Source organism: Mobula hypostoma, chromosome 4 (assembly GCF_963921235.1).
Source record: "Mobula hypostoma chromosome 4, sMobHyp1.1, whole genome shotgun sequence".
NCBI lineage: Eukaryota > Metazoa > Chordata > Chondrichthyes > Myliobatiformes > Myliobatidae > Mobula > Mobula hypostoma.
The window spans coordinates 8,952,699-8,967,617 of record NC_086100.1 but is presented as its reverse complement, the minus strand read 5'-3'; the positions used below and the strand labels follow the sequence as shown (position 1 = coordinate 8,967,617).

At 45.4% G+C, this 14,919-nt stretch overlaps 1 protein-coding gene across 5 annotated transcripts in view; it reads right to left on the bottom strand.

The window, feature by feature from the left end:
* Positions 1–14,919, bottom strand: part of LOC134345117 (interleukin-1 receptor accessory protein-like) — a 90,890-nt gene that overhangs the window by 43,708 nt on the left and 32,263 nt on the right. For all 5 annotated transcript variants that reach the window (XM_063045293.1, XM_063045295.1, XM_063045296.1 and 2 more), the window contains 2 exons: positions 13,731–14,007; positions 2,480–2,651 (listed from right to left, as the gene is read on the bottom strand). In XM_063045293.1, the coding sequence (XP_062901363.1) occupies positions 2,480–2,651; positions 13,731–14,007 (449 nt within the window). The remainder of the gene's footprint in view (positions 1–2,479; positions 2,652–13,730; positions 14,008–14,919) is intronic.

Here is a 14,919-nt window from a genome sequence, read left to right as displayed (position 1 = left end):
AAGCAATTTCTTAACTCTACCCACAATGATTCAACATCTTCTGATCCTATGTCACCTCTTTCTAAGGATTTGATCTTATTTTTTACTAATAGAGTGACACCTCCCCCTCTGCCTACCTGCCTCTCCTTTCAATACAAAGTCTATCCTTGGATGTTAAGCTCCTAACTATGATCTTCTTTCAGCCTCGACACAGTGATGGCCACAACATTATACCTGCCAATCTCTAACGGTGCTACAAGATCGTCTACCTTATTTTTTATACTGTGTGCGTTCAAATATAACATCTTCAGTGTAACTTTCTCAGGGACATGTTTCATTGAGATGTTTATTTTATATGTTTTTGTCATAAATTCATGATTATTTCATCACCTTAAAATACTTTATATAAGGTTTATTTAATGTAGAGTTTAATGGATCACATGACCAGAGTTTAACAGGTCACATGACCTGAGCTCAATGAAAGCATGACTGTGGTATTATGGGTCAGAACCAACATGGACGCGGAGAAAAGCACATGGCCCTAAAATAACCTCATTCTGCATGTGGTCCAAGAGGCGCACATGGTAATTGCTTTTCTTAATTTGTTTTATATAATGTTGTTGAGGTGCCTTTAGAGGAACAGTGTGATATGTTTTAGTGATTTATTTGATTTCAGCACACTTCTGATGTGCCAACGTGTTTGGGCCTGTTTATCGGCAGACACTAGCTTGAGAGACTTTAAAAGACTGAGAGATGTATGTTTCAAACTTTTATGTCCTTTATTTCCTTGTAGTTTTCACAGTGTCTACTGAAGAAGGAGAGGGAGAGAAATAAAAATAAATATTCAAGGACATTTGTATGTTGCGTGGCCATTATATCATTCAGTCCTGTTTTTATCGCCCATTTTGATTTTGCTACCATGTTACACTTCAGCTCATCCCACTAACGGCAACTTAGCCCTTTCATCTGCCTGTCCTTCCTCACAGTTTCACTACACACCGATTCAATTTGTATACTCACTGGACCATCCTCCACCCTATCACACAGGTTCCCATCCCCCCCTGCCAAATTGTTAAACCCTCCCCAACAGCTCCAACAAATCTGTCTCCCTTGGGTTCAGGTGTAACCTGTCCCTTTTGTACAAGTCATACCTTTCCCCAGGAGACTAGTGCAACGATTGGATGTTCTACAAGTCTGCGGTGGCCAGTGCGATCATGTTTGCTGTTGTGTGCTGGGGCAGCAGGCTGAGGGTAGCAGACACCAACAAAATCAACAAACTCATTCGTAAGGCCACTGATGTTGTGGGGATGGAACTGGACTCTCTGACGGTGGTGTCTGAAAAGAGGATGCTGTCCAAGTTGCATGCCATCTTGGACAATGTCTCCCATCCACTACATAATGTACTGGGTGGGCACAGGAGTACATTCAGCCAGAGACTCATTCCACCGAGATGCAGCACAGAGCGTCATAGGAAGTCATTCCTGCCTGTGGCCATCAAACTTTACAACTCCTCCCTTGGAGGGTCAGACACCCTGAGCCAATAGGCTGGTCCTAGACTTATTTCCTGTCATAATTTACATATTACTATTTATGGTTTTATTACTATTTATTATTTATGGTGCAACTGTAGCGAAAACCAATTTCCCCCAGGATCAATAAAGTATGACTATGACTATGATCCAGAAATCTGAAACCCTGCCTCTTGCACCAGTTCCTCAGCCACATATTCATCTGTACTACCATCTTCTTCCTACCCTTGACTAACATGTGGCACTGGGAGCAACCCAAAGATTATTACCTTGAAAGTCCTGATCTTCAGCCTCTTCCCGAACTCCCCATGTCCTTAATGTATCTGCCTCTACCACCATCCCTGTCAGTGTGTTTCATTCTCTGTGTAAAAAAAAAAGCTACCTCTGACATGCCCCGACACTTCCATCCAATCTCCTTAAAATTCTGCCCACTTGCATTTGCTATTTCCAGCATGGGTAGAAGTCTGCGGCTATCTGCTCAATTTAGGTCTCTGTTCCTTGGAACATAGGAAAATGAGAAGCAACCTCACGGAAATGTTTAAAATTACAAGAGATGTGGATAAGCTGGATCGTAACAGTCTTTCCCCCAGGGTAGGAGAGTCCAGAACTGGGGGGCATAGTTTTAGGATGAGGGGGAAAAGATTTAAAAGGGTCCTGAGGGACAGCTTTTTCACACAGAGATGGAACGAGCTGCAAGGGGAAGTAGTTGAGGCAGGTACACAGAATCACTTAAAAAGCACTTGGACAGGTCCATGCAGGGACAGGATTTCGAGGGAGATGGGCTGAATAGCAGGGTGGACACTGTGGTCAGTTGGGCTGAAGGGCCTACATTTGTGCTCTATGAGTGAAGAGAGTTCTCCTCATCTCAGTCCCTGTAACATGACACAGAGCAAAGGCACAAATCACAGCATGGCTTCCCAAGTTCCTCACAAGGAGGGGTTTTTAAATTAAACTCTCCTAATTGACCATACCCAGTACCAGGCAGTTGACGTGTTGAATAATGCTGGGGAGAAATCGCTGGTTCCCGGACATAGCTGGTAGCTCACGTCACCAAGATAAAGCTCGACGTTGCTGGCACATCTGTTGGGTCTCTTCTGGATAACGAACAGCGATATCGACACCCTGAGACAACCATACGCATTCCTGGGATGGGAGAAAAAGGGCAAAAGATGCATTAAAAATAGAAAATTTACAGAACATAACAAATTTAGAGCTTAAACACGAAGAAGTCTGCAGATGCTGGAAATTCAAGCAACACACATCAAAGTTGCTGGTGAACACAGCAGGCCAGGCAGCATCTCTAGGAAGAGGTACAGTCGACGTTTCAGGCCGGGACCCTTCGTCAGGACTAACTGAAGGAAGAGCTAGTAAGAGATTTGAAAGTGGGAGGGGGAGGCGGAGATCCAAAATGATAGGAGAAGACAGGAGGGGGAAGGATGGAGCCAAGAGCTGGACAGACGATTGGCAAAAGGGATATGAGAGGATCATGGGACAGGAGGTCTGGGAAGAAAGACGGGGGGGGGGGACCCAGAGGATGGGCAAGGGGTATAGTCAGAGGGACAGAGGGAGAAAAAGGAGAGAGAGAAAGAATGTGTGTATATAAATAAATAACGGATGGGGTACGGGGGGGGGTGGGGCATTAGCAGAAGATAGAGAAGTCAATGTTCATGCCATCAGGTTAGAGGCTACCCAGACGGAATATAAGGTGTTGTTCCTCCAACCTGAGTGTGGCTTCATCTTTACAGTAGAGGAGGCCGGGGATAGACATATCAGAATGGGAATGGGATGTGGAATAAAAACGTGTGGCCACTGGGAGATCCTGCTTTCTCTGGTGGACAGAGCATAGGTGTTCAGCAAAATGGTCTTCCAGTCTGCGTCGGGTCTCGCCATTATATAGAAGGCCACATCGGGAGCACCGGACGCAGTATATCACCCCAGCCCACTCACAGGTGAAGTGTCGCCTCACCTGGAAGGACTGTCTGGGGCCCTGAATGGTGGTAAGGGAGGAAGTGTAAGGGCATGTGTAGCACTTGTTCTGGCTGTAAGTTTAGAGCTTTCTCTCCAACAAATTTCACAACATATGTCAGGGATAATAAACCTGATTCTGGTTCACACACACATCAACTGGCCAGCTTTCATCTTCCAGGGAAAGAGTCAACTGACTCACTCAGAGTTCAAAGTAAAATTTATTATCAGAGTACATACATGTCACCACATACAACCCTGAGATTCTTTTTTGGTGGGAGCCCCCCTTGTACTAGAAGTCTCAGGTTCAAATCCCACTCCTGAAGATAGATTCATAGAACACTACCACATAGAAACAAGTCTGTTGGCCCATCTAGTCCATGCCAAAATATTATTCTGCCTAGTCCCCTTGACCGGAACCCAGACCACAGCCCTTCATATTCCTCCCATCCATGTACCTATCCAAATATCTCTCAAATATTGAAATCAAATCTGCATCCACTGCTTCTGCTGGCAGCTCATTCCACACTCTCACAATCTTCTGCATGAAGAAGTTTACCCTCATGTTCCCCTTAAATATTTTGCCCTTTGCCCTTAACCCATGACCTCTCGTTCTCGTCTCCCCTATCCTCAGTGGAAAAACACTGATGCGTTTACCCTATGTCCATCCCTCATTATTCTGCACACCTCTATCAAATCCCCCCTCATTCCTCTATGTTCAAGGTAATAAAATCCTAATCTATTCAACCATTCTCTATAATTCAGGTCCTCAAATCGATAGACAATAGGTGCAGGAGTAGGCCATTCAGCCCTTCAAGCCAGCACCGCCATTCACTGTGATCATGGCTGATCATCCACAATCAGTACCCTTTTCCTGCCTTCTCCCCATATCCCCTGACTCCACTATCTTTAACAGCTCTTGAAAGAATCCAGAGAATTGGCCTCCACTGCCTTCTGAGGCAGAGCATTCCACAGAACCACAACCCTCTGTGTGAAAAAGTTTTTCCTCAACTCCGTTCTAAATGGTCTACCCCTCATTCTTAAACTGTGGCCTCTGGATCTGGACTCCCCCAACATCAGGAACATGTTTCCTGCCTCTAGTGTGTCCAATCCCTTAATAACCTTATATGTTTCAATCAGGTCCCCTCTCATCCTTCTAAATTCCAGTGTATACAAGCCCAGTCACTCTAATCTTTCAACATATGACTGTCCTGCCATCCCGGGAATTAACCTCGTGAACCTACACTGTACTCCCTCAATAGCTAGAATGTCCTTCCTCAAATTTGGAGACCAAAACTGTACACAATACTCCAGGTGTGGTCTCACCAGGGCCCTGTACAACTGCAGAAGGACCTCTTTGCTCCTATACTCAACTCCCCTTGTTATGAAGGCCAACATGCCATTAGCTTTCTTCACTGTCTGCTGTACCTGCATGCTTACTTGCAATGACTGATGAACAAGGACACCTAGATCTTGTTGTACTTCCCCTTTTCCTAACATGACACCATTCAGATAGTAATCTGCCTTCCTGTTCTTGCCACCAAAGTGGATAACCTCACATTTATCCACATTAAACTGCATCTGCCATGCATCTGCCCACTCACCCAACCTGTTCAAGTCACCCTGCATTCTCATTCACATTTCACACTGCCACCCAGCTTTGTGTCATCTGCAAATTTGCTAATGTTACTTTTAATCCCTTCATCTAAATCATTAATGTATATTGTAAATAGCTGTGGTCCCAGCACCGAGCCTTGTGGTACCCCACTAGTCACTGCCTGCCATTCTGAAAAGGACCCATTAATCCCTACTCTTTGTTTCCTGTCTGCCAACCAATTTTCTATCCATGTCAGTACCCTACCCCCAATACCATTTGCTCTAATTTTGCCCACTAACCTCCGATATGGGACCTTATCAAATGCTTTCTGAAAGTCCAGGTACACTACATCCACTGGCTTTCCCACGTCCATTTTCATAGTTACATTCTCAAAAAATTCCCGAAGATTAGTCAAGCATGATTTCCCCTTCGTAAATCCATGCTGACTCGGACTTATCCTGCTACTGCTATCCAAATATCCCGCTATTTCATCTTTTATAATTGATTCCAGCATCTTCCCCACCACGAATGTCAGACTAACTGGTCTATAATTGCCTGTTTTCTCTCTCCCTCCTTTCTTAAAAGGTGGGATAACATTAGCTACCCTCCAATCCACCGGAACTGATCCTGAATCTATAGAACATTGGAAAATGATTACCAATGCGTCCATGATTTCTAGAGCCACCACCTTAAGTACCCTGGAATGAAGACCATCAGGCCCTGGGGATTTATCAGCCTTCAGTCCCAACAGTCTATCCAACACCATTTTCTGCCTGATGCGAATTTCCTTCAGTTCCTCTGTTACCCTAGGTCCTCTGGCCACTATTACATCTGGGAGATTGTTTGTGTCTTCCCTAATGAAGACAGATCCAAAGTACCTGTTCAGCTCATCTGCCATTTCCTTGTTCCCCATAATAATTTCACCCATTTCTGTCTTCAAGGGCCCAACTTTGGTCTTAACTAATTTTTTCCTCTTCACATACCTAAAGAAGCTTTTACTATCCTCCTTTATATTCTTGGCTAGCTTACCTTTGTACTTCATCTTTTCCCCCCGTATTGCCTTTTTAGTTATCTTCTGTTGCTTCTTAAAAGTCTCTCAATCCTCTGGCTTCCCGCTCATCTTTGCTATGTTATACTTCCTCTCTTTTATTTTTATACTGTCCTTGACTTCCCTTGTCATCTACGGTCGCCCCTTACTCCCCTTAGAATCTTTCTTCCTCTTTGGAATGAACTGATCCTGCACCTTCTGTATTATTCCCAGAAATACCTGCCATTGTTGTTCCACTGTCATCCCTGCTAGGGTATCTTTCCAGTCAACTTTGGCCAGCTCTTCCCTCATGGCTCCATTGTCCCCTTCGTTCAACTGTAATACTGCCACTTCTGATCTTCTCTTCTCCCTCTTAAATTGTAGATTAAAACTTATCATACTACCTCCTAATGGCTCCTTTACCTCGAGCTCCCTTATCAAATCTGGCTCATTACACAACACTAAATCCAGAATTACCTTCTCCCTGGTAGGCTCCAATACAAGCTGCTCTAAGAATCCATCTCTGAGGCATTTCACAAACTCCCTTTCTAGGGGTCCAGTACCAACCTGATAGTCCCAGCAACATATATAGAAACATAGACATCTTGAGCACATTACAGGCCCTTCAGCCCACAATGTTGTGCTGACCATGTAACCTACTCGAGAGACTGCCTAGAATTACCCTACCGTATAGCCTTCTGTTTTTCTAAGCTCCATATACCTATCTAAGAGTCTCTTAAAAGACCCTATTGTATCCACCTCTACCACCGTCACTGGCAGAGCATTCCACGCACCCGCCACTCTCTGTGTGAAAAACTTAACCTCTGACATCCCCTCGGTACCTGCTTCCAAGCACCTTAAAACTATGCCCCCTCGTGTAAGCCATTTCAGCCCTGGGAAAAAGCCTCTGGCTATCCACATGATCAATGCCTCTCATCATCTTATTCATCTCTATCAGGTCACCTCTCATCCTCCGTTGCTCCTAGGAGAAAAGGCCAAGTTCACTCAACCTATTCTTGTAAGGCATGCTCCCCAATCCAGGCAACATCCTTGGAAATATTCTCTGCAATCTCTCTATAATATCCACATCCTTCTTGTAGTGAGGTGACCAGAACTGAACACAGTACTCCAGGTGGGGTCTAACAATGATCTTATATAGCTGTAACATTACTTCACATCTCTTAAATTCAATCCCACGGTTGATGAATACCAACACACCATACACCTTCTAACTAACACAGTCAACCTGCACAGAAGCTTTGAGTGTCCTATGGACACTAACCCCAAGATCTCTCTGATCTTCCACACTGCCAAGAGTCTTACCATTAATATGATATTCTGTCTTCAAATTTGACGTACTAAAATGAACCACTTCACACTTATCAGGGTTGAAGTCCATCTGCCACTTCTCAGCCCAGTTCTGTATGCTATCGATGTCCCACTATAACCTCTGACAACCCTCCAGACTATCCACAACACTCCGAACCTTTCTGTCATCAGCAAATTTACTAACCCACCCTTCTATTTCCTCATCCAGGTCACATAAAAATCAGAAAGAGGAGGGGTCCCAGAAGAGATCCCTGTGTAATACCAGCAACACACATCAAAGTTGCTGGTGAACGCAGCAGGCCAGGCAGCATCTCTAGGAAGAGGTACAGTCGACGTTTCAGGCCGAGACCCTTCGTCAGGACTAACTGAAGGAAGAGTGAGTAAGGGATTTGAAAGTTGGAGGGGGAGGGGGAGATACAAAATGATAGGAGAAGACAGGAGGGGGAGGGATGGAGCCAAGAGCTGGACAGGTGATAGGCAAAAGGGATACAAGAGGATCATGGGACAGGAGGTCCGGGAAGAAAGACAAGGGATGGGGGGACCCAGAGGATGGGCAAGGGGTATATTCAGAGGGACAGAGGGAGAAAAAGGAGAGTGAGAGAAAGAATGTGTGTATAAAAATAAGTAACAGATGGGGTACGAGGGGGAGGTGGGACATTAGCGGAAGTTAGAGAAGACCATGTTCATGCCATCAGGTTGGAGGCTACCCAGACGGAATATAAGGTGTTGTTCCTCCAACCTGAGTGTGGCTTCATTTTACAGTAGAGGAGGCCGCGGATAGACATGTCAGAATGGGAATGGGATGTGGAATTAAAATGTGTGGCCACTGGGAGATCCTGCTTTCTCTGGCGGACAGAGCGTAGGTGTTCAGCAAAGCGGTCTTCCAGTCTGCGTCGGGTCTCACCAATATATAAAAGGCCACATCGGGAGCACCGGACGCAGTATATCACCCCAGCCGACTCACAGGTGAAGTGTTGCCTCACCTGGAAGGACTGTTTGCGGCCCTGAATGGTGGTAAGGGAGGAAGTGTAAGGGCATGTGTAGCGCTTGTTCCGCTTACACGGATAAGTGCCAGGAGGGAGATCAGTGGGGAGTGATGGGGGGACGAATGGACAAGGGAGTTGCGTAGGGAGCGATCCCTGCGGAATGCAGGGGGGGGGAGGGAAAGATGTGCTTAGTGGTGGGATCCCGTTGGAGGTGGCGGAAGTTACGGAGAATAATATGTTGGACCCGGAGGCTGGTGGGGTGGTAGGTGAGGACCAGGGGAACCCTATTCCTAGTGGGGTGGCGGGAGGATGGAGTGAGAGCAGATGTACATGAAATGGGGGAGATGCGTTTAAGAGCAGAGTTGATAGTGGAGGAAGGGAAGCCTCTTTCTTTAAAAAAGGAAGACATTTCCCTCGTCCGAGAATGAAAAGCCTCATTCTGAGAGCAGATGTGGCGAAGACGGAGGAATTGCGAGAAGGGGATGGCGTTTTTGCAAGAGACAGGGTGAGAAGAGGAATAGTCCAGATAGCTGTGAGAGTCAGTAGGCTTATAGTATACATCAGTGGATAAGCTGTCTCCAGAGACAGAGACAGAAAGATCTAGAAAGGGGAGGGAGGTGTCGGAAATGGACCAGGTAAACTTGAGGGCAGGGTGAAAGTTGGAGGCAAAGTTAATAAAGTCAACGAGTTCTGCATGCGTGCAGGAAGCAGCGCCAATGCAGTCATCGATGTAGCGAAAGAAAAGTGGGGGACAGATACCAGAATAGGCACGGTACATAGATTGTTCCACAAAGCCAACAAAAAGGCAGGCATAGCTAGGACCCATACGGGTGCCCATAGCTACACCCTTAGTTTGGAGGAAGTGGGAGGAGCCAAAGGAGAAATTATTAAGAGTAAGGACTAATTCCGCTAGACGGAGCAGAGTGGTGGTAGAGGGGAACTGATTAGGTCTGGAATCCAAAAAGAAGCGTAGAGCTTTGAGACCTTCCTGATGGGGGATGGAAGTATATAGGGACTGGACATCCATGGTGAAAATAAAGCGGTGGAGGCCGGGGAACTTAAAATCATCGAAAAGTTTAAGAGCGTGAGAAGTGTCACGAACATAGGTAGGAAGGGATTGAAGAAGGGGAGATAAAACCGTGTGGAGGTATGGAGAAACGAGTTTGGTGGGGCAGGAGCAAGCTGAGACAATAGGTCGGCCAGGACAGGCAGGTTTGTGGATCTTGGGTAGGATCCTGTCCCATGATCCTCTCGTATCCCTTTTGCCCATCACCTGTCCAGCTCTTGGCTCCATCCCTCCCCCTCCTGTCTTCGCCTATCATTTTGGATCTCCCCCTCCCCCTCCAACTTTCAAATCCCTTACTCACTCTTCCTTCAGTTAGTCCTGACGAAGGGTCTCGGCCTGAAACGTCGACTGCACCTCTTCCTAGAGATGCTGCCTGGCCTGCTGCGTTCACCAGCAACTTTTATGTGTGTTGCTTGAATTTCCAGCATCTGCAGAATTCCTGTTGTTCCCTGTGTAATACCACTAGTCAGCGTCCACCATGCAGAATACGAACCATCCTTGTAAAATTTCTCTGCACCCTTCCCATCTTATTGACGTCTTTCCTAAAGCTACACACAATACTTCAAATTTGGCGTCACCAACGTCTTATACAACTTCAACATAACATCCCATCTCCAGTACTCAATGCATTGATTAATGAAGGCCATTGTGCCAAAAGCTTTCTTTGCGACCTTCTCTACTTGTGACACCAACTTCATGGAATAATGAATCTCCGTTCTACGGCACTCCTCAGTTCCCTGTGCTCTCTGTGTAAGACCTACTCTGGCTGGTGCTCTCAGAGTGCAACACCTCACACTTATATTGAAATGCTGATCAAGGAAGATTTCATCCCAACTTGATCCACTTGGAAGGATTGAAAAGGAGCATGCACTCAAATTAAATCCTCAGGGTTATAATGGAAATACGATTTGCTGGAAACACTCAGCAGGTTAATTGGTAACCATGGAGAGAGAAACAGGTTAAAGCTTAACTCCAAGAACATTTCACCTGAGACCTGAAACGTTGACCATTTTGCTTTCCAAATGTGCAGAGTGTTTCCAGCATTTTTATGTTTATCTCCATACGCTCAGTGGCTACTTCATTGTGAACCTCCTGTGCCTCACAAAGTGGTCACTGAGTGTGTGTTTGTGATCTTCTGCTGCTGTAGCCCGTCCACTTCAAGGTTCGATGTGTTGTGCATTCAGAGGTGCTCTTCTGTACACCACTGTTGTAACACGTGGTTATTTGAGTTACCGTCACTTTCCTGTCAGCTTGAACCAGTCTGGGCATTCTCCTCTGACCTCTCTCATTAACAAGGTGTTTTCACCCAAAGCACTGCTGCTCACTGGATGGTTTTTGTTTTTCACACCATTCTCTGTAAACTCTACATGGAGCTTAGAAAAATAGAGGCCTATGGGCAAGCCGCGATAATTTCTAAGGTAGGGACATGTTCGGCACAACTTTGTGGGCCGAAGGGCCTGTACTGTGCTGTAGATTTTCTATGTTTCTATGTTATGTGGAAATCTGAGGAGATCAGCAGTTTCTGAGATACTCAAACGGCCCCGTTTGGTACCAACAATTATTCCACACTCAAAGTCACTCCGATCACATTTCTTCCCCATTCTGATGTTTGGTCTGAACAACAACTGAACCTCTTGACCATGTCTGCATGTTTTTATGCATTGAGTTGCTGCCACAATTGGCTGATTAGAGATCTGTGTTAATAAGCAGGCGTACAGGTGTACTTAATAAAATGGCCACGGAGTGTTATTCAGTTTTTGTTTCAGATTTTAAACATCCACTGTTCTTTTTGAGTTTTCACTTTGGGGGTATAATCTCTCAAGAGAGACAAAAGTGAGGGATTAAATTTTCCGATCTCACACATGGGACTGACCAGAGTGGGAGCCATTTATCAGAATCAGACTTTATCTTTAATGTATTCAATTTTTTTAGTGTACTTCAACATCGCTTAGGGTGTTATATGTTTTAGAGACTGAGTTAAAGGGAGAGATTAAACAGGCTGGGACCTTATTCCTTAGAACATAGGAGACTGAGAGGTGATCTCACGGAGGTGTATAAAACCATGAAGGGCATGAATAGACATTTTCTCCAGTGTTTCTTACTGCCTGTTACACCATTGGTGTTTAATGCAGCAATGAGTGTCCGGGGGGGGAATGGCCTTTCCACTCTATCTCTGTCTGTCATTGCCATCTTTTCTATTGTGCCTCTGATGTTACTCAGGGTCCTCAGCGGCACACAGATGCAGAAGGCCACGTTTAGCCTGGCCTCTACCCTTTGACCTGTTTGGCATGGGTCAAAAAGACCAAGAGCCAAAGCACGAAGCCCTAACTCCAGCCAGCACAGCTCTTCAGGTCACTGAGGCATGCAGGCCTCCAAACCCTACAACCAGATTGTGCTCCTCTTGGCGGTTTCTCAGAGTTTGGGAATCATAAATTAGGGGGCATAGGTTTAAGGAGAGAAGGTAAAGATTTCATAGAAAATTTCAAGGACAAAAGAATAAGCTGTCAGACAAGGTGTCTGAGGCAGGTATAGTAACAAGATTTCAAAGACAGTTAGACATGTACGTGGATTGGAAAGGTTGAGAAGGTTTTGGGCCAAACACTGGCAAACGGAACCAAGCAGCTTGGGTCATCCTGGTTAGCATAGACCAGTTGGGCCGAAGGGTTTGCTTCTGTGCTATTATACTCTATGCTTGAATAAGTTCACCCCTCATTCTTCTAAACTCCTGGAATACACACCTTAACTATCCAGCCTGTCTTGATGGGACAACCCTCTCACTCCAAAGGCTATTTAACTTCAGTTCTTGGCAGTGTGGTGGAACAGAGGGATCTTGCCACAGATCCCACAAAATTGCCGCACACCTTGATAGGGCTGTTAAGAAGGTGTTTGTTGTGTTGACCTTCATTAGTCATGGGTCCGAGTTCAAGAACCATGAGGTAATATGGCATCTACATGAAACTCTGGTTAGACCACACTTAGACTATTGTGTTCAGTTCTGGTCGCCTCATTATAGGATGGATATGAAGGCTTTAGAAAGAGTGCAGGGGAGATTTACCAGGATGCTGCCTGAATTAGAGAGTATGTCTGATGAGGAAAGGTTGAGCGAGCTAAGGTTTTTCTCTTTGCAGAGAAGGAAGATGAGAGATGACCTGATAGAGGTGTACAAGATGATAAGAGGCATAGATTGAGTAGGTTGTCAAACACAATTTCCCAAGATGGAAATGGATAATAATAGATAATGAAAAGTTAACTAATTAATAATAGTAATTTTAAGGTGATTGGAGGAAAGTATAGGGAATGAGAGATGTAGTGTTTTTTTTTTACACACATCGTGGTGGGTGCATGTAACAACGTGACAGGGGTTGTGGTAGAGGCAGATACATTAGCAATATTTAAGAAAATTTTAAAATATTTATTATTTATTTTATTTATTGAGATACAGTGCAGAATAGGCCCTTCCAACCCTTCAAACCATGGCCCCCAGCAACTGCCGATTTCACCCTAGCCAAATCACAGGACAATTTACAACGATCAATTAACCTACGAACCAGTACCTCTTTGGACTGTGGGAGGAAACTGGAGCATCCAGAGGAAACCCACGTGGTCACAGGGAGAACGTAAAACTCCTTACAGACAGCAGTAGGAATTGAACCCGGGTCGCTGGTACTGTAAATCATTGTGCTAACCCCTACACTACTGTGACAGGCAAACTGATGATAGAAAAATGGAGAGCTATGTGGGAGGGGGGTGCATTGAAGATACGTGAAGATGAAAGATATATATGGACATTGTACCCAAAAAAAGAAAGGACTAACTTGAGAGCTTGCTCATAGAGCGAGCACACAGGCTGAGCAAGTGTGAAACTCCACCCTATGCCCCATGCCTCCATGCCGCTCTGCCTCCATGGCAAACCTGTTCAAGACGACAAGCTGGATTGTTTTCAACTGCAGCTGCACTTGAAAGAAATGAAGAACTGCTGTGGGTGTGTTCTTGCAGAAACGTGGCTCCGGCCCAACATCCCATGTGCCATCAGTCTACAGACCATGACGCTTGGGAACTTGGGCTAGGCTATTACTATTTTTAACCTTGTTTTGTAACCGTGTATTTTTCGGCTATATGCACTGTGTGTTGTGTGTGACTGTCAGTACTGCGTTTTGATCCTTGGCCATAGAGGAATGCCATATTCATATGTATGGTTTAATGACAATTGAACTTGAAATTGAAATGAATCAATTTGCTGGAGCTCCTGTACCTCAACATGCAAGTGTAGTTCCCAGAATCGTTGACAAACGCTGGCCAGAACCACAGCCCCTCTTCCTCATTTGACACCCGCTCCACCGCCTGCTGAAAATCGATGGGCTCGTCCAGTTCTTCACCCTGCCTGCTTCTGTACCACGATAGTGTCAGGCCTGACTCACTGTGGTTAGTCCTGATGTCTGCCAGGGGGAGAGGGCAGCTCACTTTCACTGGTTCTCCGTCGTAGGCCTCCACTGCAATGCCACTGTTGGCACCCCAGACCACACATCCTCCTGAAACAGCACACACAGGGGAAGACTGTAGCACAGGTAAACACACTACAGGCAGAAGACAACCAGAATCACAATCAGGTTTAATATCACCGGCGTGCATCTTGAAATTTGTTGATTTGTGGCAGCTGTACATTGTAATACATAATAATAAAAAATATAAATTACAATAAGTATATGTATAATTAAATAAGTGTGCAAAAAGAGGGAAAGCACAGTAAAACAGTGTTCCTGAGTTCAGTGTACTTTCAGAAATCTGATGGCAGAGAGGAAGAAATTGTTCTGAAACACTGAGCGTGTGTCTTTAGGCTCCTATATCTCGTCATCGATGGTAGCAATAAGAAGAGGGTGATGGGGCAACAACTTCTTCCACTCTTGTCATCAGGCCTTTAAACAAACCATGAATCTACAACCACTCAATTTCTTTTTCACACTGTTTATTTATTAACAAAGCAATTTATATGTCTTGCTGCAACCGCTGCCGCAGAACAGCAATTTCATTACACATGTCAGTTCTCCCCGTGACTACACGAGACTGCTCTGGGTACTGTGGTTTCCTCCCACAGTGCAAAGGCATGGTATAATTGGGTAGGGCAGGCTCATTGGGACAGAAGAGACTTTAGCTCAAAATTTTAGGAACAACTTCTTCCTCTTCACCATTCAATTTTAGAGCAATGCATAAACTCACGATTATAGAGACCGCCACCCACCCTAGGGTGTATATGGGGCGTCCAGGGAGGGCTAGTGCTTCTGGTGGAGGGGTTTGTCATGTCAATTCCGGGGCAGCTCGCTCAATTTGTTCCCCACCAGACACTCTCCTGTGGCTCCAAGTAGCTGTTTGCTTGCAAGAGCAGCCACGTCCCAGTACGCCGCTTCGACCCCAGGCCAAACCAGGTGAGGAGAGCCAGTGAGATT